Source organism: Scyliorhinus canicula, chromosome 13 (genome assembly GCF_902713615.1).
Source record: "Scyliorhinus canicula chromosome 13, sScyCan1.1, whole genome shotgun sequence".
NCBI lineage: Eukaryota > Metazoa > Chordata > Chondrichthyes > Carcharhiniformes > Scyliorhinidae > Scyliorhinus > Scyliorhinus canicula.
The window spans coordinates 78,980,516-79,005,731 of NC_052158.1; the positions used below are offsets into that span (position 1 = coordinate 78,980,516).

General features: G+C 42.0%; 1 protein-coding gene across 2 annotated transcripts in view; it reads right to left on the minus strand.

Moving 5' to 3' along the window:
* Window positions 1-25,216, minus strand: part of stag1a (stromal antigen 1a) — a 247,279-nt gene that overhangs the window by 12,422 nt on the left and 209,641 nt on the right. For both annotated transcript variants that reach the window (XM_038815965.1, XM_038815966.1), the window contains exons 11-22: window positions 24,109-24,207; window positions 22,621-22,700; window positions 22,142-22,249; window positions 20,586-20,700; window positions 19,586-19,703; window positions 16,813-16,916; window positions 15,743-15,835; window positions 15,518-15,607; window positions 13,956-14,159; window positions 12,544-12,614; window positions 2,302-2,389; window positions 1,780-1,860 (exon numbers count right to left, since the gene is read on the minus strand). In XM_038815965.1, the coding sequence (XP_038671893.1) occupies window positions 1,780-1,860; window positions 2,302-2,389; window positions 12,544-12,614; window positions 13,956-14,159; window positions 15,518-15,607; window positions 15,743-15,835; window positions 16,813-16,916; window positions 19,586-19,703; window positions 20,586-20,700; window positions 22,142-22,249; window positions 22,621-22,700; window positions 24,109-24,207 (1,251 nt within the window). The remainder of the gene's footprint in view (window positions 1-1,779; window positions 1,861-2,301; window positions 2,390-12,543; window positions 12,615-13,955; window positions 14,160-15,517; window positions 15,608-15,742; window positions 15,836-16,812; window positions 16,917-19,585; window positions 19,704-20,585; window positions 20,701-22,141; window positions 22,250-22,620; window positions 22,701-24,108; window positions 24,208-25,216) is intronic.

Below are 25,216 nucleotides of genomic sequence, written 5' to 3' on the forward strand. Positions count from 1 at the left end.
AGTATTACATTACTATTGCATATTCCACATGGCTAATAAGTGTCTATCAACACAAAAATGTTTCCAATTTCCCCTCCATTACTATCGGTAGCACAAGTACGAGAATGGCTCAGTGCAACATGTCAAATACTTAAGAAAAACTATCACAAAACATTCTCCTGAATAGGTATTCCAAAACATATTCCTGTCAGCTGTTCCACATTTTGTGGCCTCCCTATTAATTTAAATTACTCGGCCCAGATTTTAAATCTCCTGTCTACCCTGCTATCTCCCAGATTAAATTAACACATTCATGAAGCAGGCATTGAGACTTGTTATTCTAATAACCACAGTACAAGAGGAGCAGTGTGCATTTAATCAGTTGCTGTACTTGGGGGTTGCTCCTTACTGCTCTTCCAGCATTGCAATATTAAATGGAATCTATTTCTACTAACCAGATCAGGCTCCAGCTACTCATCAAAACTTGAAAACAGGCAAGTTAAAGGAAATACTGCAAGAAAACAATTGAAGCCTACAATTGAAGAAGGAACTGCAATGTTGCCTCAAAAAATTCCAGTTATAATTTATAATTTCAAGGTTTAGCCATCTAGTGAGTCAGATACACCACTGACCACAGCCAACTAAAACAACAACTGAACTCCAGTTAAATAGAGTCTAAGTTTTCCATTCCATGAACAAGCAGGACACAAAAAAAATATGGAACTTCGAAAGCTGTATTCGTTCCCAGCACTTCAAAAAGGAGGATTTTCCCATCCCCATTCAAACTTTCCTTTGTCGATCTTTTAAAACTTAAGTCCTCAGTCATTTAATTGCTATATCTTGACTTACATCATCTTTCCTTTAACTGTTTTCAACCTTGGTGATGTCCTGCATTGTAGACCTTGTCCCTTAATAGTGATTTCTCAAAACCGTCCTTTCCCTTTAGGATAAAATCTCTACACGGGGGAACTGTAATGACTGGTTAACCTTTAAAGGGAGTGGCTTTGCAATGAAATAATTTAATTATAGACTATCACCATGTGCCTACAGTCACTTCTAAAATCACTTTTCCCCAACATGCCTTGAGCACGATTAAAGTTACATTTTAAGAATTTACCTGGTTAAGACCCTGTGTAAGTGCAGCCACCGCTGTAAATGAGGAAATTGTCCCTTTAGTAGAGTGATGCCAATATCTAATGCACAAGATTTACTAGAAAGTTGTTTTTTAATGGCAGGACAGATTTACTTCCTTATAGAACATGAACAATGAACTATCAAATGGTGGAGATATTTTACAGTGTAAAAGCATCCACAAGAAAACAAAGAATTGAAAATCTTTCCAATCAAAATAGAACAATTCATCCAAAAGTAAGCAACTACTTCCAATAAGTACTTCCAATCTGAAGTACTTTTGTCCAGAACCACCACTGATCTAACATCTGTTTAGTAATCTTACAAGTACTATAACACTTTAAAATAATTGGGTACGTCACCTCCTAAGTATCAAGTTGAAAACATCATATGCAGAACAATACAGTTTTAGAAGGTACCTATTTACAAGTACAACTTTTCAAGTAAAGTTTGGACAAAGCTCGGCACAACATTGAGGGCCAAAGGGCCTGTTCTGTGCTGTACTGTTCTATGTTCTAAAGGATATGAACTTTGCCTGACTAGATGAAATTGAAAAATTTGCCTACCTTCCAATCTCTTGTTCCTGGAATAATTCCAGCTCTTTTAAATTTGTAAAGAGTTATTTTTTTTAATCACATTAATTTTGCTGACATTAGAGTGTATCCTCACCTTAGTAGGAGAACCTTCTGCTGTCTTGACAAGCTGCCACAGAATTGAGTAATGACAGCACTGAAGTGCCTGGACCACTATCTAGACCAATAAAATAAACAGACTCACAATTATTAAGTTGAGCAGCCCAACGGATAGGGGGCAAAACATCAAAAGAATCTCAAGAATTTCTCCATTGGAAAATCAAATGATGGACTCCACAGAAAAAATATATTGAGCAGTAAAAAGTCTATAGCTACTGAGGATTTGTCCAACTCAAGATCTTAAAGAACAAATAAATATACACAAGTTTAAAAGCATTACAAGAACATTTCTGCTAATTTTATTGATGTCGACTGGTCAAATCCAACTTGGTGCTACAAACGCCGGATGTATATCACACTTAAGCTACTGAAAAACCAGCAGTAAACCATTCAACTACTTTGAAAGCTCAAATAAATCTGCAGAGAAAAAAAAAAAATAGATTTCATAAATGAAGTGCTTGAGTAAAGTTTTTTTGTAACGTTTTGGACAAATCCTTACCTGTTCTGGCATAGATCCAAGTTCAATCCCACTTTTTAAAAGCCTGTAGCAGTTTCCAAACAGCTCCCATTTTGTAAGATCATGAGCACTAATAAAAATAAATTTTAAGTTGTGACATACACTAGTTTTTTCAGTTTCAGCATAGCTTCCATACAGCAGAAAGTTAGAAAATAAACACAGTGGGACTTCCAGTGACAGGGTTGCTTCTCACAGTAACTTCATTGAAGCCTACTTGTGACAATAAACAATTATTATTATTATGTGCTGAGAAGTCGCAGACTCTCCTCCCGCAATCCTGAACATAGGCACTTTTTGCTCAAAAAATGCCGGTCAACGATACAAATCATCCTCACACCACTGACAAAACGAAGAAAGAGGGAAAGATGCCAAACAACAGCCAGAACGAGTGGAGATCAGGACCGGAAAAAGTCTGGACAAACAACAATAGTCTGAACTGACCAGCGCACGAGGTGGTGAAAGTCAGACTTTGCCAGAGCGAGGGGACACGACCCGCCGTCGAGAACCCTCCCCCCCCCTTCACACACACACACACACACACACACACACACACACACACCAGGAGATGGATGGAGGATGTTCCTCTCAAGAGAGCTGAAGGAACATCGAGAAGAAACAAAATCGAACATACAAGCTGCGGTGAAGGGTGCAGTGGCCATGCAGGTGGACCTGGACAAGGCCGAAAAAAGATTGGAGGGCCAGGAGGCAACAATTAAAGATTTGGAGAGGGCTGCAACGGACCAGAGTGACCCGATCATCGCCCTGGAAAAGGAGGTGGCAAGGATGGTCACGACACAAGTCAACCTGAGAGGAAAGGTTGAGGATCCGTAGAAGTTATCGAGGTGGCAGAACCTGTGAATCGTGGGCCTACCGGAGGGAATCGAAGGTAGGAACCTCACAGACTATGTGGCCCAAATGCTGGGTAACCGGGTGGGAAGGGACAGCTTCCCCAACCCACCAGAAATCGACAGAGCCCACCAGTTGCTCCGACCCAAGTCCGAAACCGGGGAATAGCCGAGGGAGAGAGAGATAAAGACACTATCAGGGAAAGATAGGTGAAGACGGAGGCCATTAGACTGGTGACAACAGACCACACCGGTGACTTGGAACAAAATGGTGCTGCAACCAACCACTTGGGAAGTCCCTGGACGAAGGGAAACAATGGAGTGCAGGGGCCCGACCTCATGGGGAGAACAGTGACCGTGGCCATTTTGGACACCCCTCAAATAAATTGAAACCCTGGAGTGCAGGGTAAATATGGTTGATCGCACAGGAGTGGGGGAACAAAAAAACCCCCATCAGGATAAAAAAAACCTCTGGAACGTCAGGGGAAGGACAGGAAACGGGGACTGGAAGCAGCGCTAGAATTGGGAGAGGTCATGGAGAGTGTGGAAGGCACCAGGACCAGACGGTTTCCCGGTGGAATTCTACAAAAGATTTGCGACAGCACTGGTCCCGCACCTGCGAAAGATGTTCACAGACTCGCTGGCGAGGGGCACATTGCTGCCTGTGCTAGCACAAGCCTCAATCCCGCTGATACCTAAAAAAGGACCCAACATAATGTGGTTCCTACAGACCCATCTCGCTGCTAAAACATAGACACAAAAATACTGGCCAAGATCCGAGCCAAAAGGCTGGAGGACTGCGTACCAGAGGTGATTGCAGAAGACCAAACAGGCTTTGCCAAGGGTAGACAGCTAACATCAAACATCAGGCATCTGCTGAACGTGATCATGACCCCATCCAGGGACAGAACACCTGAGGTTATTGTCTCCCTGGACACTGAAAAGGCCTTCGACAGAGCCGAATGGAAGTAGCTCATAGAGGTATTGGAGCTGTTCGGGCTAGGAACATGGTTCACCACCTGGGTGAAAATCCACCCACAGCAAGCATACGGACAAATACCACCAGCTCCAAGTACTTCCAGCTGCATAGAGGCACAAGGCAGGGATGCCCATTAACCCTGCTGCTGTTTGCCCTAGCGATGATCGAACCATTAGCGATCACGCTTAGGGTGGCAAAGAATTGGAAAGGGATCCAGAGGAGACAGCGAGCACAGTGTCTCGCTCTATGTGGATGACGTGCTCATCTCGGAAGCAGCATGGAAGGAATCACGGCACTCTTGAAAGAGTTTGAAACCTTCTTGGGCTGCAAACTTTACTTGAGCAAAAGCGAGATCTTCTCAGTGAAGCCGCAAGGGGGATGGGCAGAGGAGGGGTTGCTATTTAAACAGGCTCAGCACAAATTCCGCTACCTGGGGATCCAAATCGCTCACAACTGGACAGAAGTGGAACCTGACCAGCCGATCTGAGGAAGTTACGAAGGACCTGCAGAAATGGGACACCCTCCCATTCCCCCTGGCGGGGAGGACGTAGGCGCTCAAAATGAACCTACTGCCCAGGTTCCTCTTCCTGTTTAGATCCAACCCGATCTACATCCCCAAGGATTTTTCAAACCAGTGGACAAACGGATTATGGCATTTGTATTGAGGAAGAGAGAGAGAGAGAGAGAGAGAGAGAGAGAGAGAGAGAGAGAGAGAGAGAGAGAGAGAGAGAGAGAGAGAGAGAGAGAGAATGCAAGGATCGCAAAGAGAATACTGCAGAGAACGAGGCCCATGGGTGGCATAGCCCTCCGAAACCTGCAATATAACCACACTAGGTCATGACCGCAGAGAGTAAAGGGGTGGACAAAGGAGCCAGATGCCGATTGGGAGCTCCTGCAGAGGGATCACCCTCTGGGCCCTAGTCACAGCGCCATTCCCATCCTCACCTAAGAGCTCAGTGGTGGTAGCAACACTCCAGTCGTGGAGCCAACTGTGACAGCATTTCGGGATAACTGAAATGTCTGCAACAACCACAGGTTCACACCGGTGACTATGGACATCAAGTTCAAAAGGTGGAGACGGGGCGGGGGGGAGGAGGAGGAACGCTGACAGTTATGGATTTCTACACCAACAACAGTTTAACAACACTCAAAGAGCTGACAGAAAATTCCAGCTGACGGTGGGGGAGGGGAACAAACTTTGGTACCTACAAATCAAAAACTTCCTGAGGGTAAACCTCGTACAACCACTACTAGGGGACCTGCTGGACGCGGACATCGTAGAAGGGAACTCCACTGACATGTGTGGGCAACTGCTAAGGTGGGGGCCAACACGCAACTGGACGAGACAAGGGAGACAAGTGGGAAAAGGACCTGGGGTTTGAAATAGGGTGGGGGCTCTGGAGTCGCACAGGGTCAACTCCACCACCACATGCGCAAGGTTAAGTCTAATGAAGTTAAAGGGTCCACTTATCCAGAATGCGAATGAGCAGTTCTCCCTAGAGGTGAAAGATAGATGCAAACTCTGCCAAGGAGGCCCGGCCAACCATACCCACATGTTCTGGTCTTGTCCCAGACTCGCTGGGTTCTGAACAGCCTTCTTCAAGGCAATGTCCAAGGTGGTGGGGATGAGGGTGGAGCCATGCCTGAGAGTGGCAGTCTTTGGGGTATCAGAACAGCCAAATCTATTTATGGAGAGGAGTGCCTTTGCCTCCCTAATTGTCCACCGGAGAATCCTGCTCGGCTGTCGGTCAGCAGCACCACCCAAAGCTGCAGTCTGGCTATCCAACCAGTCGCAATTTCTCCAAATGGAGAAAATTAAATTCGCCATCCGAGGGTCGGAAGAAGGCTTCCACAAAACGTGGGAGCCATTCGGTTGTACCAAGACCTGTTTGCAGCCAACAACTAGGAAGCCAAAGATCAGGAGGGAGTAGCCACAACACAGTGAGGAGGAGGAGGGGTGGTGGAGGGGAGGAGGGGGGGGGATGCAGTCGCGGGAACACAGAACTCAACCAAGCCCAATACGGGGAGGGGGCGCGGGGGGGGGCAGGTGCAATAACAACCTGAACCAAAGGGAAGAAAAGCAAAGGGACAACCAGTGGGAAGTGAAACGCAGGGGACCACAATCGCCACTGCAGACACTGTAAGGGGGGAATTTAAAACAAGGAGAAATTGTGGTGTATCTTTGGAAATAGTTGACGCCAATCTATGTGTAAATAGTTTTACTTTTTTTCTCTTTTTCAACTCCCACTGTTTGTTCATATTTATATTTGTTTTGTACCAAAAACTCAATAAAAATCATTAAAAATAAACACACTGTTGTTCAATGGAACAATGTGATCTCGGCTTTATTGAGATCTGTCATGAATTATTCAATGTACAAGGGGTGGAGTTTAAGAAAGCCATGAAGTTTCATACATAGAGTAACTAAGCATTCACTTTATTTCTAATGAACTATTATACCAGTGGTGCGAATAAATTAAAGTGAAAAAATTGTGAAATAAAAACATGTTAAACTATTTCCATCATGAAATGCACCCTATAAATCAGTACTATAAGAATTAAAGTTAATCATCACCAAAGATTTTATTAAAATTAATTAATATGAAGGGCAAAAAAATTCTCAAAATGACCGTATATATATATATACACACATATATAATGCAGTATTTATTATACTTATTTCATTATCAGAACAGTCATTCTGTATGAAATAGTCTGAAACAAGTGAATATTGAGAGACTAAGGTTGGGATTTTTCACCGTTTGTGGCAGGTGTTATGGTGATCCAGGAGCAGGAAATATCATGAGAATACCAGAAAATCTATTTAATGCGTCGTTCCAACAATGAATGACGGGCCACATTTTCTCCTGCCGAATATCAGGAATGCCATATAAATATTTTTACATTTGTTTTGTATATGTAGAGAACCCAGTTATTTTTTATTCGAATTAAGGGGCAATCTAGCATGGCCAATCCACCTAAGCTGCACATCTTTGGGTTGTTTGGGGGGGGGGGGGGGGGGGGGGGGGGGGGGGAAAGAGAGAGAGACCCACGCAGACATTGAGAGCATGTGCAAACTCCGCACGGACAGTGACCCGGGGCCGGGATCGAACCCAGGTACTCAGTGCCGTAGGCAGCAGTGCTAACCACTGCGCCGCCTCTATCAATATTTTTGCATGTCATTATAATATAAGGTCTCCTCGCTAGAATCATCATCCAACGCTGGACCATCCAGGCAAGCCTGCATGCAGTTACAACAACGTGTTTCACAGCGTGATGTCACCTGGTGACATGCACGCCGCTCCTCACTTCGAGGTTACTTTGTCTACCTTTGCGTGCACCACTGCTTCACTTGTAGGGGTGGTCACAGGCAGGTCTCTACCTACCAGACCAGTGGTAATGTGGGGGGTGGCTTCTCATGAGCTGCAGGGCTAGGCCTGAACTGGGGAAAAGGGGGTAAGTGTCCTCAGGCAGGATAAGGGGCCAGGCCTGTACAAGTGGGGAAGGCTGCACTCAGACACATGACTGGGGGCGGGTGCCAGGGATGGTTAGGGTATTTAAACAATGTAAATGGCCTTATATGGGGGTGGGTGAGGTCCACCTCGCCATAGGCACATCCACTTCAAAACGTTTGGGGAGTAATAAATGGACATGCACAAGAAGCATGATGGGGTCAAGAAATACAGGTGCGTGGTCGGTGAGGGAAGGAAACTTGAACATGAAGCTCCTCTGGGACAATGGGAAGGTTCTCCATACTCACACTGGGAGGGTTCAAGCTGGTCTGCAGCAAAGGCACAGTGCTAAATTAAAATGAGGAGAAGCTCTACTGATGTGGGCTCTGTGGCGGATTGGAGGGCAGCTGCATGCACAGGGTGAGAGGGGAGGTGCTGATTACATTTGCATGCAACTGAGTTATGCATTCCCAAATGAGGGGAGAAAGACAGTTGAGACATGTTAGCAACTTTTCAGTGACAGTGCAGGGAAAGTGAAGCAATGATGCACATTCATGCGAGGCTAATCCCGCAACCGACACTAATCCTGGTTTTAACCCCTTGTTTGCAGTGTGAAAATTCCCCAGAGTAATAACAAACTGCAGAATAATTGGGCGAATGAAAAAGTCCAGAAGCCTGTTAGAAAGTTAGAGTTGGACAGTTTTCTGAAGAGAGTCCTCAACTGCCCCCGCCCTCTGGCAATCTAATCTCCTGGATGAACATGTACTGTCATGTTTATGCACAAGAATGTAGAATTGGAATCCAGTGAATGAGGCTCCCAGCACATGGCTGAAAGCAGCACATCCAAGCTCCTGGCCAAAGCAAAATCATAACAAACAGTCATGTGGTGGGGGAACGACGACCTTGATGTGTACTCCACAATGCTCATCATTTCAGGGCGAGTATTCTCCCACGCAGGAACAAAACCCTTGATCCCACATTCACTGATGAGTCACTGAGAGAAGGAGGATCCTTAGAAACTAATGCTGACATTTGCATGTTTCTCATTGACATTGCAGAGAGGATACGTCAGGGAGATGGAGGCTAGATTTATCGCTGCATGCTCAGTTGTTTACACACAAGAGAGAAGAAGAAGATTGCAAGAGGAACCTGGAACACCAAAGGGAGGAGCAATGCCCTGAAGATCAAGGGCCAGCAGGGACTCCGCCAGATGCAGTGGATGAGGCTCACAGAGATGTTATGCGTAGGCCACTCTCAAAACCCAGGGAGACTAAACTCAGGTCTCTTATCTGCAGATGAGCAATAATAAGATGAGTGTTACCAACAGTTCTCCATTACAGAAATCTCATGACTCACATTTGCCTCGTTCTGCAGGAATTTGGCGCCACAGGGACCAGGAAGGTATCCATTACTGATGTGTATGAAAGTCTGGGCGGCACGGTAGCACAGTTGCTTCATATCTCCAGGGTCCCAGGTTTGATTCCTGGTTGGGTCACTGTCTGTGCGGAATCTGCACGTTCTCCCCGGTATGGGCTTAAGTAGGGTGCTCGTTCCAGGGACTTGTGCAGACTCGATGGGCCGTCTGGCCTCCTTCAGCACTGTAATTATATGATTCTATAATAACTGCTCTGAATTTTAATGCCAGTGGTTCCTTCCAGAGTTCACAGCGGGTTCTCTCGAGTTTTGATGTACAAATGCATTTATGAAATCACAGATATCCCTTTTGCCAAGGGCCACAATTACGTCAACTTTGAGAGTGCATAAGCAAATCAGGGCACCAAAGTACTCGGCTTTGCTGATATTGCCGGATTCCCACAAGTACAGGTGCCAAATTCCTGCAGAACGAGGCAAATATGAGTCATGCGATTTCAGTAATGCAGAACTGTTGGTAACACTGTTATTGCTCATCTGCAGATAAGAGATCTGAGTTTAGTCTCCCTGGGTCTTGAGAGTGGTCTACGCATAACATCTCTGTGAGCCTCAGGTGGCTATAAAAGTTGCTTGGCAACAGGCAGTCAAATACATCAACCAGAAAGTCTACCACTCGCTCAATGTCTGAGACTGTAAGGGGCAGAACATGCACGTTGGCATCAGATAACCAGGAAACATCCATGCCCCATACATCTAGAGTAGAATGCAGATCCCAGATATCTTCGAGAATACACACCGATTCAGGGTTGGCATCTCCAGGACACAACATGCCCGCAAAGGAAGTGGCCGATGATACCGGTACAGCGGCCTCAGACCTCTACAGAGAAAAGGTACAATGAAGCTCATGCCGGTAGCCAAGCACTGGTGCTGCACACCATGGGGATCCTAAAAATACGTTTTTGATGACTGACAGATTTGGCAGAACATTCCGGTACAGTCCCCAGAGTATCATGGATCATTGTCACTTGCTGCACATTCTACACTGCAAAGGATGGAGAACTTGCCACGTATTGACATGGAGGAACTGTTCATGAGAAGGATCTCAAAGGGGATGAGTTTGAGGAAGATGAGGCTGCAGGGGAGAGGCCGTAGCATGGGACAGACAAGGCAGGTGTGTGGGTGATGCCCTGATAGCCATCAGGTTTCACCAGGAGGATGATAAATTGTTGTTGGTACCCTCTTGGACAAATGCTCTCCATCATGGGCCAGCATGAATACCAGCATGCTATTCATGTGATACTGCCCATGCACTTCAAGATGGAAGTGAATAGTTACACATCAGGCTCACATGGTCCTGATCCTTTGAAGCATGATGAATCCTCAGCAGCATTTATCCTTGCTGAGATGAGATGCTAATAGGACAATGGAGTTCCACAGCAGAAGATGCTGCCTCTTCAAGCATCTCCACAGCATATCAGTTGGAAAGGCACTCCACAAAAGCCCAGAGCTGTTAGTCAACCCTCTGTAGTCTCGTAGCTTTATGCCTTCAATGTGACAAGACTCTTCAAAAATCCATCTCAAGCAAGCGAACTACACACTTGGTGCAACATTTATAGTGAATCATTAGGAAACATGGCAGCCGATGATGTTCCGCTGTTGAACCAGTTGTGGACCACTTAAACACGACGTCAAACACTTGCTGCCATACATTAAAATGCCTCCTACTTAAACTATGACATTGTTCCTTCATGGTGAGCTCTGGCTCATGACAAAACGCACATACAACATTAAGCCCTTGAGGGTGTACGTCATTGCTACTAAAAAGCACATTTTAGTTTCAGGTCCTCTTCCGAGTGGATTCCCGAGGGCTGACTCCTTTAAGAGAAGAGACAGTTGGGGTAAGATCTAGATACCTGTCTCCACTCATGTAGTCACTGATGGATGCCACCAACGGCTACAGTAATGAAGTGCTGCTCCTGCAGCAGTGCAGGACCAATATCCTGGACCAAGGTCTCCACAGCAGCCGCCAACCTGCCAATGTTGATCACGGTGCTTAAGACAGAAGGTGAACTCCTCCATTGCCCATTACAATCTGAGGAATGCAACTGATAACCCTCCCGCATGTTTCTGCAGCTCCAGTAACTGATTTAGGAGGCTCGCCATCTGACTCAGACGAATCACAGCCTTCAGCAGTTCTCAGAGTGCCAGCAACTTTGGATGTCCCTGCCTTTGCAGGCCACATTGTGCACTGTGCTCACCAGATCATGACCCCAAGACTACTCTAGAACTTGGTCCCACCAAAATCAGTGACTCTGTGCTGTTGGAGATTGTGGGTGAGCGTTGCGACAGGTGTTCTAATGTGGTGTCCTCTTCTTCCTTATCCGAGGTCCCATTGGGGCTAGAACTTAGAGCAAGGCTTGTGAATGTCCATGGGAGCTTTCCAGAGGTGCCTATGAAAGGGGTGATTATCAGTGTATGGTAGGAGCAATGGACAGGACAAGAGTGGAAGCTCCAACGGTGAGGCCAGATGGAGATGTGAGAGTATGTCTGAGAACGAGTGGTAATGTCTCTGAAATTGGCAACAAGTAAAATGTCGACAGATGAGTGATGGGCTTGAGAATGTGTGAGCTGAGAGTGATGAAACGGTTGACTTACCTTGGCGGAATGGGTGAGATTATGCATCCTCTTCCCGCACTGGGTCGCTGAACTCTTCTGCACGCCGTTGACACTGACCATCTTTGCCAATGTTACCAAAACCAGATTTGTGACCTTATGGACTTCCTGAGGCCAAAGCAGTGGTAGGTGACATCGCGGCAGGCTGAGACTGACCAGCAGCCGCTCAAGTGAGGAGTCACTGAATTTCAGAGCAGCATGCTTCTTTCTTTTGGGAGCCATGTCTTCCATAGATCAGTCCTAGGCTGCAGACATTGACAAAGCTATGCAAGGGTGCTGTTTAAATATGGTGCCCCAGGTGATGAAACAGTGAACTGACCTCAGAGGAGGTGAATCAGAGGCTTCCCGCCAGCGACCCATTGAGCTTCGTGTGGGTGCATAATTAATGAGGTGGGGAGCAGACGATACTGTGCTAAAACCCACCATTGCAGCTGGCAGGAAAAAGACGGGCTTTCATGCCTGCTGCACTTAGTGCAATGAGGGGAAAATTCCGTCCCAAGTGTTTAAAAGGATCATGTCCTTAATCTGAAGATTATGACTGAATACACCTGATTGTCCCCTCTTCAATAAAAAATTGCCCGATGGCATATTTTCTCCAACTGAAATTCCAGACTATGTGCTCCCTTTCAGGGGTTCAACTAATGCCACTCTAGTGCTAGATACTGAGTGGTCTGAAAGCAGCTAATCTACTGCTCCAGTATCTCTTCCCTTTCCATGGGGAAGCTATCTTTTACTTAACACCGCTCCAGGATAACAATGTTAAGAGGAGAGCTCATCATCTGAAGAACTAAAGGGACAAAGGTACATTTCATCAAACTATAACATATGGATAGAAAATTCTCATGCACTGTGTCATCCTAAGAATAAAGTGCTTTGTACGTAGAAGCGGCAGATTTTCACATACTTGTGGAAGGCGGTTAACCTCTTCAAAGTAGACAGAACATTATAAATGTCATCATCATCTGCTTCTTCTCCCTATAAAAGTAGATCAAATTGATGCAGTATTAAAAATATATTACACAATACAGGAAATAAAGACAAGGACTGTAGTCCAGCCGCTTATAAAACTGCCGTAGTTTAACAAATATTAAAGTCGTGTATCAAGTTCATAATGATACAAAGGAGCTTCTTTTGAATATAAAGAAAGTGCAATTTAGAAGGTGAACATCAACACAGAATTTTTGATCGTTGCTCATTACAACAGTTTGTCCCAGTCAATAAAACCCCCTCACTGATGTTTGGGTTCTGTCAGGGCCTGATCTCATTACAGCCTTGGCCCAAACATGGACACAAGGTCGAAATTCCAGGGATAGAATGAGGATGACCACCCTTGACTTCAAAGCAGCCTTTGACTGAGTGTAGCATCTAGGAGTCCGAGCAATATTGATCGCAATGTGTGTGTGGGTGTGTGTGTGGAGGGGGGGGGGGGGGGGGGAAGGAAGGGAGGGGGGGGGGGGAGAAGGGAAGGGGGGGGAGAAAGCAGTCCATGTCCACGTGCAGACAACATGTGGACAACAGTCAGGATTGGGTGGATAAGTGGCAAGCGACAGGTACGCCACGTAATGACCATCTCCAAAAAGAGAGAATCTTACCATTTCCCCATTACGTTCAACGGCATGACCATTGCTGTTGATCAGAACAGGTCATAGACTGAGCATTTTAAGGCAAGTGTATCATGTTCTGGCTCCTCAAAGCCTGTCTGCCATCTTGAACGTACTAGTCAAGAGTGTGATGGAATGCTCTCCACTTGTGCGAATGGATGAGGCTCCAACAACGCTCAAGAAGCTTGACAGCATCCAGGACAAAGCACTTCACTTGTTCGGCATCTCAAACAACCACCTAAAAATTCATTTCCTGCACCACTGGCAAATTGTGGCAGTAGTGTGTCAAAAGCTGCATTGCAGCAAATCATCAATGCTTCTGTGATTACACCTTGAAAACCTGTGACTTCTATCATCTAGGTCCTAGATTCTAGGATATGGGCAGCAGATACATCGGAACACCACCACCTGGCAGTCTGTCTCCAAGTCACACAACATCCCGAATTAGAAACATATCACTGTTCCTTCACTGTCACTGGATCAAAATCCTGGAACTCTCTTCCTAACATCACTGCGAGTGAACCTACATCACAAAGATCACAGCAAGGGCAGTTCACCACCACCTTCAATGTAGTCCTTTTATCTACATAAGATATGATCATATCAAACAAATGCATTATATATTAATAGAAAATGCAGAGGATTGTAAAGCAAATATTTAGAATGAGTTGGATTCTAAGAAGATGATTTATTTATTGATGTAGTTTGCACTCACCTCCTGTAATAAGTCTTCAACTGACTGACTGAATCGCTCTACCAGCTCATCAATCATCTGACTGCGTGCAATGTTCACACGGTTCTGGATTGTGTACTCTTCACTGCACAGGATGTTATATGTTTTGCTGCATGATTCTAAGACATCTGATTCAATGTGCTTTTCAACAACAAACTTGGTTTGTTTTAACAATGAATCTAGGTGCTGGGAGGGGGGAAATAAATCACATAAGTGTACGTGTTTTTCATTAAAAATAGATTTCTTAACAAGGCAGGAACGTGCATTTTTCTTTTAGCACTTAATTTCTAGTCACTCGATCTCATGCAGGACCTACAGTTATCAACTTCCTTTTTGTTTATCCTAGAATACCTGCAGTGCAGGAGGCCATTCGGCCCATCAATTCTACATTGACCCTCTGAAAGAGCACCCTACCTAGGCCCACTCTCAGACCCTATCCCCGTAACCCGACCTAACTTGCACATCCGTGGACAAGGGGCAACTTTATCATGGCCCATCCACCTAAACTTCACAGCTTTGGACTGTGGGAGGAAACCAGAGTACCCAGAGGAAACCCACTCAGACACGGGGAGTAAGCACAAACACAACACAGACAAGTCACCCAAGGCTGGAATTGAACCCGGGTCTCTAGCACTGTGAGGCAGCAGAGCTAACCACTGTGCCACTCTTTTTCCTTTTCTTGGGATACTCTAAATGTCTGCCTCACTCACTCTCCTTGAAGGGAAATTGATGGCCTTGACTCAGCATCTACCCCTGCGGGCAAAGTGCATCCAGTCACAATGGATAGCGAGTTGGAGATCCAATGTGCCAAATTAGCTTGAAAGAACATAACCTTGCACTTACTCTGCAACATTCTTTAGCTGGGTTAATTTAAGACCATACTTTATTTCAACCATTCTAAAAAAACATTAAATAATGGAGACACAGTATTGCTGGAGAGACACTGATCCATTTTGTTCTCTTCCAGGACATTACCCCCAAAACACGATGTCCAATTTCATCACACAAGCTACTTTGGCATGACAGAAGTGAAATTAATGTGCTGTGCTTCATTTCTTTTTTTAAATTTTTCCAATTAAGGGCCAATTTAGCTTGGCTAATCCACGTATCCTGCATATCATTGGGTTGTAGGGGTGAGACCCAAACAGACATGGGGAGACTGTGAAAACTCCACACGGACAGTGAACCGAGGCTGGGATCGAACCTGGGTCCTCGGCGCCGTGAGGCAACAGTGCTAACCATTGGGCCACCGTGCTGCCCCTGTGCTTCATTTCTAAGAAAAAGCACAAGATCTTTTCATGCTGTGCACAAAATTTTGACATCTGCTGAAGTACACTATAGGAAACCTTTTGGTTAAGTTTTTTGCTAATGCAACATCTTGAAATACCTAATGAATAGAGGGGAGCTTCACACTGTCAGCTTATGCCATCTCAGAAATGGTATTGCTGCTTTGCAAGTCATACACAGGCAGATATTATTCCAAGTGATTCTGAGGTAAATTGGAAGACAATATGCATTACAAAATAATTCGTGTCACCATTTACCTTTTCCATTCTTCCTGTACTGTAGAGTTCCAAGTCAAAGAACTGAGGGATTTGCAATAAGTTTGCCACTTTCTCAGAATCAGCTGAGTACTAGAATATAGAATAAATGTCTGAATTCAATCTCATTTTCACTCCCAAGATAATGTACAATCTTAAAGCATATTAATTCTATCTGTACACTCAGAAGGGCATTGCACAAAAATATTAATTACACAAATTACTCACCTTTCCTAACATCATAGGAAGTGCCACTATGAACTGCTCTGTCAATTTAGTCCGGTCATCTATCTGCGTTTTCCTCTCTTTTGCTGTCAAGACCTGTAATAAGATTCATTTGGAACATTTCAAATCTAACTCATAAGCATTTATGTTCATATAGGAAACTATGGCCTAGTTAAATGTCTAGAATGAATCACGTCCTACATCAGAAAACTTCCATATGTCAAAAATAACAAAAAATTAGCTGTAGAACCTAATCTACTCCAAAAGAACAGATAAAGACTTTACACTAAACTTTGGCAACAGGTCAGACACAAAAAGCAAGAAAATTTCAGATTTTGCATCAGAGATTCTGAGTGCATCTATAATATATTCTCAGATGTATGCTCACACCAGAAGCCAAGACATGCATTTATACAACACCTTTCACAACAGCAAGGCATCCCAAAGCATTTTACAGTCAGTGAATACTTTTGAAGTGTAGTCACTGTTGTGAACGAGGCAGCCAATTTGTGCACAAACAACAATATGATAATGACCAGATAATCTGTTTTTGTGATGTTGGCTGAGGGATAAATATTAGCCAGGGCGGGTACTGCACTCCTGCACTTCTTCGAAATAGTACTTTGGGTTCTTAAACGTCTCGAGCAGACAGATTGGTTCAACGTCTCATCGGAAAGATGGCAACTCCAACAGTGCAGCACTCCCTCAGAGCTGCACCAGAGTGTCAGTCTCGAGTTCTGTGCTTAAGTCTTGAACTCATAAACTTGTGACTCAGATCAACTGAGTCATGACTGATGTTTTGATTTAGACACTTTGATAACTTTGGTCTGATTTTGATTGATAGAGTTTCTTCCTCTCAGATGTGATTAACCTAACAAAATGACTTACAACACTTGCTCAGACCCACAGAGTTTGGCTTTTCATTAAGTACATCTGAGGTACAAAAATATTAGAGATTTTTATATTTAAAAAAAATAGGAAAAAGGAATCTGACTTTTAAAAAATATCAAACTTATTCCCCTCCCTGCCACACAGTTCCTCTCTGTGGGTGGGTAAAAAGTAATGATACATACCCTTTTGCCAGTTCCTCTTCCAACTGGAGGGTGTGCTTCTGCAGCTTGCCGAATTGTACAGACCATAAGCTCTATAAGTGCGGTCTCCTGCCTGTCAGTCATACCTAGTAAAGATGAAATAGCTTCAAAATCACAGTTTGGTCTTGATACCTGGATCGGCCCTTGCTAAAATATAGAACATGTGAAACAATTAAAAAATTACTGTTTTATTTTGGCAATATGCAATGCCCCAGATTTTGCAGTGGTAATGATGGTGACACTGTTGGCACTTGCTGGCATTACTCCATACACTGACAGAATGTTCTGGAGTCTGCGCATGCATAATTAAAAATGGAAATCCAGAGATTTCCATCAATGAATTATGTAATCATTGTGGAGGGCAGCACAGTAGCATTGTGGATAGCACAATCGCTTCACAGCTCCAGGGTCCCAGGTTCGATTCCAGCTTGAGTCACTGTCTGTGCGGAGTCTGCACATCCTCCCTGTGTGTGCGTGGGTTTCCTCCGGGTGCTCCGGTTTCCTCCCACAGTCCAAAGATGTGCAAGTTAGGTGGATTGGACATGATAAATTGCCCTTAGTGTCCAAAATTGCCGTTAGTGTTGGGTGGGGTTACTGGGTTATGGGGATAGGGTGGAGGTGTTAACCTTGGGTAGGGTGCTCTTTCCAGGAGCCTGTGCAGACTCGATGGGCCGAATGGCCTCCTTCTGCACTGTAAATTCTATCTATGAATAGTTACAGCACAAAAGGAGATCATGCAGCTTGCATTGTATGTGCCAGCTCTCTGCAAGAACAACTCACATAGTCCCACTACCTATCTGTTCTCCACAGTCCTTCATATCTTTTCTTTGGTAACTATCTAATTCCCTTTTGAAAGTCATGATTGAATCAGCCTCCATCATACACTTAGGAAGTGCATTCCAGATCCTAACTGCTTGAAGTATTATTTCCTTTTGTTGCCGTTGCTTCTTTGCCTTCATATCCTTCCTAAAGGGAGTGCACAGAACTGGACACAATACTCTAGTTTGAGGTTGAACCAGTGTTTTATATAGGTTTATCATAATGTCCTTGTTTCTGTATCCACATTTATAAAATCCAGGATCCCATGTGCTTTATTAACCAATCTCCAAATTTGCCCAGCCACCTTCAATGATTTTCACACATATACGCCCAGGGCCTTTTGCTCCTGCACCCCCTTTAGAATTGTGTGCTTGATTTAATCCTTTCTCCCAAAATTAACCACTCCACAGTTCTCTGTATTTAATTTCATCTGCCACCAGCCTATCTCCTTTCAAAGTTTAACCCAATCCTCCTCATTGTTTGCAATATTTCCCAGTTTTGTGCCAACAAATTTTGAAATTGTGCCATGCATTCCACGATCTAGGTCATATATCAAGACAAGCAGAGGTTCGAACACCAACCCCTGGGGAATCCCACTACGAGTTTCCTCCAGTCCAAAAATCAACCATTCACTGCTGTTCCGTTTCCTGTTAAGTCAGCCAACTTCTTATCCATACTACTACAGTCCTTTTTATTCCATAAGGTCTAATTCGGCTTGTAAGTCAGATAAGTGGTACTTTATCAAATGCCTTTTGGAAGTGCACATACACCACCGGCGGCATTACCCCCATCCATCCTCTCTGCTACCTCATCAGATAAACTCAAGTTAGTTAAACATGTTTTGTCCTTAATAAGTTGATGGTCTTTTTAAATTAATCTGTATTTGCACAATTGTTTTGTTAATTTATCTCCCTCAAAAGTTACCCAATATTAATGAAATGTAACTGGGTTTAAATTAGCATAACCATGTTCATACCACTGTGAAAGAGCTTCTTTGGCTCTGGAAAACTAATTTTATAGCTGTTTAATGTCAAATTTGGCCTGATTAATATTTCAAGTTTCAAACTATAATTTGTGTTTTAATGATTATTTACAATATTTCAGCTTCTTTTATGTATATCCCAATCATTTATTTTATTCTCTGTAAAATGTAATAAATGGCCTAGGAGAAAAAGTGCACTTTATCTCTGTCTGTGAGAATACTTCAATGAGCTGGGCTGCTTGCCCTGCCAGATGACATGCTGCTGAACGGTGGGAAAGCCCTCGATTTGGTGCCAGATACAAACCACCACCGGGAAAAGTGACATCTATGAGACAGAGATTGTCAGATCTATGTGGGCAGTTTTTCTCGAGGTCATCAGCGAACGTAGTCACTTCATTGCTGACCACATAAACCAGACTCGCGTTCTAACCTTTCACAAGGGCTAATTTCTTCCAATTGATTTAACCCTTACAATAACCACTAATATCACAGTAAAAGGTATGTGACACAGGCAATTATGGTGGCACATGCAGGCACAATAGACGAGAAATGGTGATCAAATAATTTATTTGAAAAATGTTCCCAATTTAATATCAACAAGTAAATCATCGTTTGGACTAATGCACTTTCCATAGCACATCATTCTCAGGGTTGTGAATGAGAAGCTTAATGCTTCCCCATCTGGGTACCAAAGCATGTATTTCTGACAAGATATTTGTGAATAAGACTTCAAACTGTTCCATCCACTGTAAACTTTCAGAAACCACTGTCATAATCTTTTATTAGTCAGGTGACAGTAAAAACTTGTAAAGCGTGTTCTCAAATTCGGATCGTGAAAATCAACTCATATTTAGAGAAGGTATAAAATCCACTGCACCATTAAATTCTATTATGCATAAGATAATATATTTTCCAAAATTGAACACTTAATATTTTAAGCATTCCCAAAGTTACCTTCCTCTCCTTGTATAGGCTCTTCCAGTAGCAGTTCTACCATACACTCCCAATCTTTGAGAAGTTCTTGGGAACTTTCCCACAGACTATCCACCAGATAGGCTGCATGCTCATGCAACTGAAATGTTACAATTTGAAAAACAAAGGGCATTATCCATTGAACTAAACTGCTGGATTACAATACACAAATTTCTAAATTCCATTTAAACAAATAGGTATTACATTTGAGTTAAGCAGCAAAATTGGTAATAGACCACAATTCCATGCTTTCTTTCCGCCAAATGGATACCAGATATTACAGTGAAAATGAAATGTTGACTACAATGAACATTATTTTCACATGCAAACATATAATCAATATTTGCCATTATTCGTAAATGCATACAAATCGTCAAAAACTAAAACTTTATCATTTTGGGTAGAGCAGGTGGGACAGGCAAAGGAAGTGGAGAATCACTAATTCTATGTCCCAAACACTGATGTAAAAAAGGTATTATTCCTTTGTGGAACGGATATCAGACATCACTGGGTTGTGTTACATTCCACCATCTTTTTGAAGCAATCATATAAAAATATTTGAAAGAAATATATATTTTTCTGCATTTACAATGAATATAACAAGATATCGCAAAAATATAACATTGCAATGGTACTTTAAACCATTTGCAGACCTGATGAATTTGTAGACCACATGTTATGACACATGAGTACATTTAATGACTGTAGTATTACCGATCGGGGTCACATCTTCATTTACCTCATGGTACTATTCCTCGCTGTTCATTTCAGCAAAATTATTCCATTTGTTAGTGTTATGCAAATTCCCTACCCTTCAGCCACAAAGAGATCCATGGCACCAAGTTACCCTACTAAAAGGGACAAGTATTACCGCACTTTGCAATGTCATGTTTTTTTGATATTTTCTCATCACTGCTGTACTCTTTTCCATTTGTAGCTCACTTTTCTGTGAAGTAATTTATTCCATTATTTTAGATCTTACCTCACTTTCAAGAAAGAAAAGTACCAGCATTTTAATAAGATTCCCATTTGGACTATGCCTTCCTCTACTCTTAGCATAGGCTTCTTCTGCTTGTGGATCGTGTCTGCTGAACAACCTAAAAATTTAAAATTAGGATGTTGTAAAACTCTCCCTCCTGCTTCACAGTAAGCTGATTATATTCTGCCCATGTAAACAAACAATTAAAAGGGCTATGACATTGTTTCTAACAGGTCAAATTTTCTGTTTACTCATTCTACACAGCTACAATTGGCTTTAACAAGTTGGGGATGGGGGAGAAGAGAGAAGTTGGCAGAAAGCACATTATGATCCCTCAAAACTTTTCATAGTTTACCCTGTAATATTTGGCAAACATACACAAGAGACAAATTGGTACAGAAAAGGTCAGATTGAAAATGATGTTTTTTAAAAAGCTATGTAATCTTTGTTTGTCTGAAGCACTCGAGTTGCAGGGCATGTTGACATAAGAGCATGTAACCAACTTGCAACATAAATCAGCTGAAGTCATAGCCAGCCACCGATAGATTTACAGATAAATTCAAATAACACTTGAGATCAAGTCGAATAGGTTAGAAATAGCACCCTTGCTCCATACAACTGGCTAGTCTTATGATAGCGCACTGGCACAATGAAGAAACATATTTCTACCTCAAGTTCAGAATTATTTTTAAAAAATGAAGTGCACTCCTTAAAAAAAAACTGTAAACAAAAGTTGCTTACTATTTTCTGTTTAAATGTTTTCACTCAATGTTGCCACCTTGTGGACACCTTGTGGCTTGTTTTACTCAGTGCTGCCATCTGCTGTACTGATTTGACATTGCAAGTTACTGAATTCTCAGAAAGTCGATGAATTGTAAAGGAAATAAACAAACTTGGATTCATAGAGCATTTTTCGTGACCTCAAGATGCCAAAAGCACTTAACTGAGTATTTCTGATGTTTAGTCACTGTTTCCCAGTAACAAGATTCCAGCAATAAGATAATTACAACACTTTTTTAGTGATGCTTGCTCAGGGCTTGGCCAGATCACTGGGAGAACTCCACAGCTCTTCGTCAAACAGTGCCATAAGCCCTTTTACATCTGCCTGAGAGGGAAGACCTGACCTCATTTTAACTCATCGGCATTATTTCAGTTATGCACTGAAATGTCAGCCCAAATTCTGAATTCAAATCTCTGGAGTAGGATTTGAACTCTCATTTTCTGTCCCGCTCGCTACGATTCCCACAGAGGGTGGGAGCAAAACATCCCGCCCATGGGGTGCAAACACTGAGACAAGGCTATTTGAAATGGACTCCAACTTGAATCCTGGTCCTTTGAAAATGAAATGCCGCTGCATGCTTAAATTTTCCCTTGCCAATAAACTTGAATGAGATATTTGATTTATTTGTGGTTCCAACTGAAGTGCAGTTGAACATGTTTCAGCCAATCCAAAGACCTTGACATAGGTTTATTGATAAAGTACAGACTTTTGAACAGAATACAATACCTTATTGAAAAATAATAAAAAAGGGCAGATAATATACAATTGAGTTATTTACTTTTTATTTAGGAATTCCCCAGCTGCCACAGCAACAGGACGATGTGCAGAATATACCAGGTGATACACATTCTCACAATCTTCATTGGACAATGCCTCCTCACTTCCCCTAAAACAATTAGAAAGCCAATAAAAGCAAGCATATATATATTGCAAAATTGGAACACCATTATTAGATTAATCTACTGAATCCTATGTGGGTCAAAACAACATGAATTAGCAAAGCCATCTTCCTTTTTCTCATATAAGCAAGGTATAGTCAAAATGTTATAAAGTCCACATGCACAAAAAGTGCTTTAAAGTTACAATGTAGTGCTGGATAACAATTTCTAGAAATTATGATTATATAGGTTCTTCGCAAAAATAAAATCAGCATTCCTTTTAACAGCACAACTACACTAGAGCTAGCTATCTAATTCTCACAATTAAGAAGCTAAAAAAACAGATGCTAACGCAAAAAGAAAGAAAAACTTTACTCACTGCAGTATCAAAGTGACCAACCGGATAGCTTCCACAGCAACATCATACTCTTTGTCTAATGTCATAGATACAATACGATCCTAAAGAAAGAATTCAAGTCACAAGTCAATGATTTACATAACAAAGCAATGTTGCGTTAGTTTGTTCAACAGAAATTGAGAAAAGTGTCAAGCCAATTTGTCAACAATGACAGGAGCTTTATCAAACAATGTAAAATCAAAACAAGCAAATACTTTTGATTCTTTTCCAAACCATTCCTGAACATCAGCTGCAGGAAGCTCTAAATATACACAAACCTCTTCACAGCAGCAGTTAAAGTCATGGTCTGATTGACTACTAATAGAAGATATGCATCACTCCATGACATGATTAAAGTTGTGTAATAATAGTTCAGGTCAGTCATGGCTAGAATTCAATCATAAGTCTCTGGGTTGGAAATGAAACATTATACACTCAGTACTGAACCATTTTATTTTAATCAAGTTAAGCTAACACAGAAATACAATGTTGGTGATTATAAAAGCCTATACAACACATCACAAATCGGAAATGATCAGAAATCGAATCCTAGTTTATGCCCCACAAATAAAGGCAAAGCACATATAAAGAATATTGTAAAGACCTATATCATTCATTGGTCAGCAGCTTCTGCATAACATCAACTAAGTTTCAGATAATGCAATGAAGATAATTCAAAAAAGTAGTTTTATCTTCAAGATACCTACAATACTTTTGCTGAAAGCTTCTCATTGCATATTCACTCAAATATTACTAAAAGTGCACATGCTCTAATACATCATTGTACATATAATACATATTGTTGAGCAGTGCATCTCATAGGAAATGGCTATTGTTTTCTGGAGGCAGAGACTAAAAGCAAATGAACATAAAAGGTTAGCAGCTTACAGATGTTGGCTTTTTAAATTAGATTATGCCACAACCTTTTAAAAATACTAATTAAAACTCAAGAGTTTTTATAAATATATCAATGGCACTCATCTCAAATGTGTCTGAATAAGGCGGGGGCGGGGGGGGGGGGGGGGGGGGTAGTATTATCTGAATTATCTGCTGTTCTGTTGCACACTCCTCTACACTCAAGTAACTTTAAATGATTGGCGATAAATAGCTCTGGTATTTTCAGTCTTGGCCTTGGCATAGTGTCGAATCACATATGAATGATCCCACTCTCAAATTACACTACCATGTCTGCATCAAAACTGCTTTGCAATGTTGCAAAAGTGATTAATTAACTGTTCATTGCATGAATTAAGATTTGAATAAATGCACTGTCCATGCATTCTGAATTTATAAAGTTGCACTACATATTTATTGAAAGGGCCATAGGAGCATCAAGATTTAATTTCATATTTTCATTCAGCAAGCTCATTAAATCAAGACTGTATCCACTGTACAAAATGAAAATCCAGAAAATGATTCTTCAAATATACCCAGTAAAATTTAAATCTATTAGAATGAGGACATTCTTACCTTGAACCTGTTGGTGAAGAGTTCTAGTTTCGGGAAGAGCTCCTTATTAGTGTACAGTGACTGCAGAGCTTTGAGACATTTCAGCCTCACCTCACCTTGCTAAATGCAAATGAGGCAAAACATACTTAATTAATTTGCTTAACATACTTGATAAACTGTACAAAATAATGGAGGAAAACAATGAAAATAATTTTTGTACTCATTCCCCAAAATTATTTCATATCTCAACTGGAAGCTGTATGTAGGATAATATAAATTAATACAAATGACTCAGCGGTAGCAGAAACTACAGATCTCCTGCCATTCCTATTTAAGATGCACAATCATTGAACAAAATCTCTCATCTGTGACCAGGAATCGTAAGTGTTTCTCCACTTAAGAAATCAAATCAGAATTCACCTGCAAAACTTGAGAATTAGGGATCATTTTTATCCAGAAGTGGTGTAACTCATCAATAATACTTCATTAATAACTAATTTGCAGTTCTAATTAAACTTGTAAGACAAATTCTAATTACATATATATGTGAAAAATCTATGTTTTCATAAAACTGTTGAAAAACAGACCACCGTTATTTAGTATTCACACTTCAATAGTGAAAGCATCAACTGAAGTATCAGAGAGATATTGCATTGTGCAAAACATCATGGTCTATGACAGAATATCTACAATTTTTTTATTGTATTATTAGAGGAAATCTGTGAAATGCATGGAGCAGAGGAAGCTTTATAAAGTAGCTAATTGCTTTCTGCATTAAGTAAAAATTTCATTTTGTTCCAAAAAGTTACCTGAAGCAAAAGCTCAACTGAATATGTAGCTAGATTTGAAAAGGTATTTTTATAGTATGCCAAGTGTGGGAAGTTAATGGATAAAATTAATTTGCATCTATATTTTCAAAAAAACATGAAATACTGTTGAACAGATTAAGTAGAATTGTAAGCAGGCAGGTCATAATCAATGTGATACTGCCCAACAGTTAAACTTGCAATTTAAAAAAATATGCTCTTGCTCCCAAAAAAAACCCTGAAGAAATAACAATGCTAAAATTGTAGAAAGGAAAATATTATCATCTTGAGGAGGAAAGTACAACGGATAACACAACTTTAAC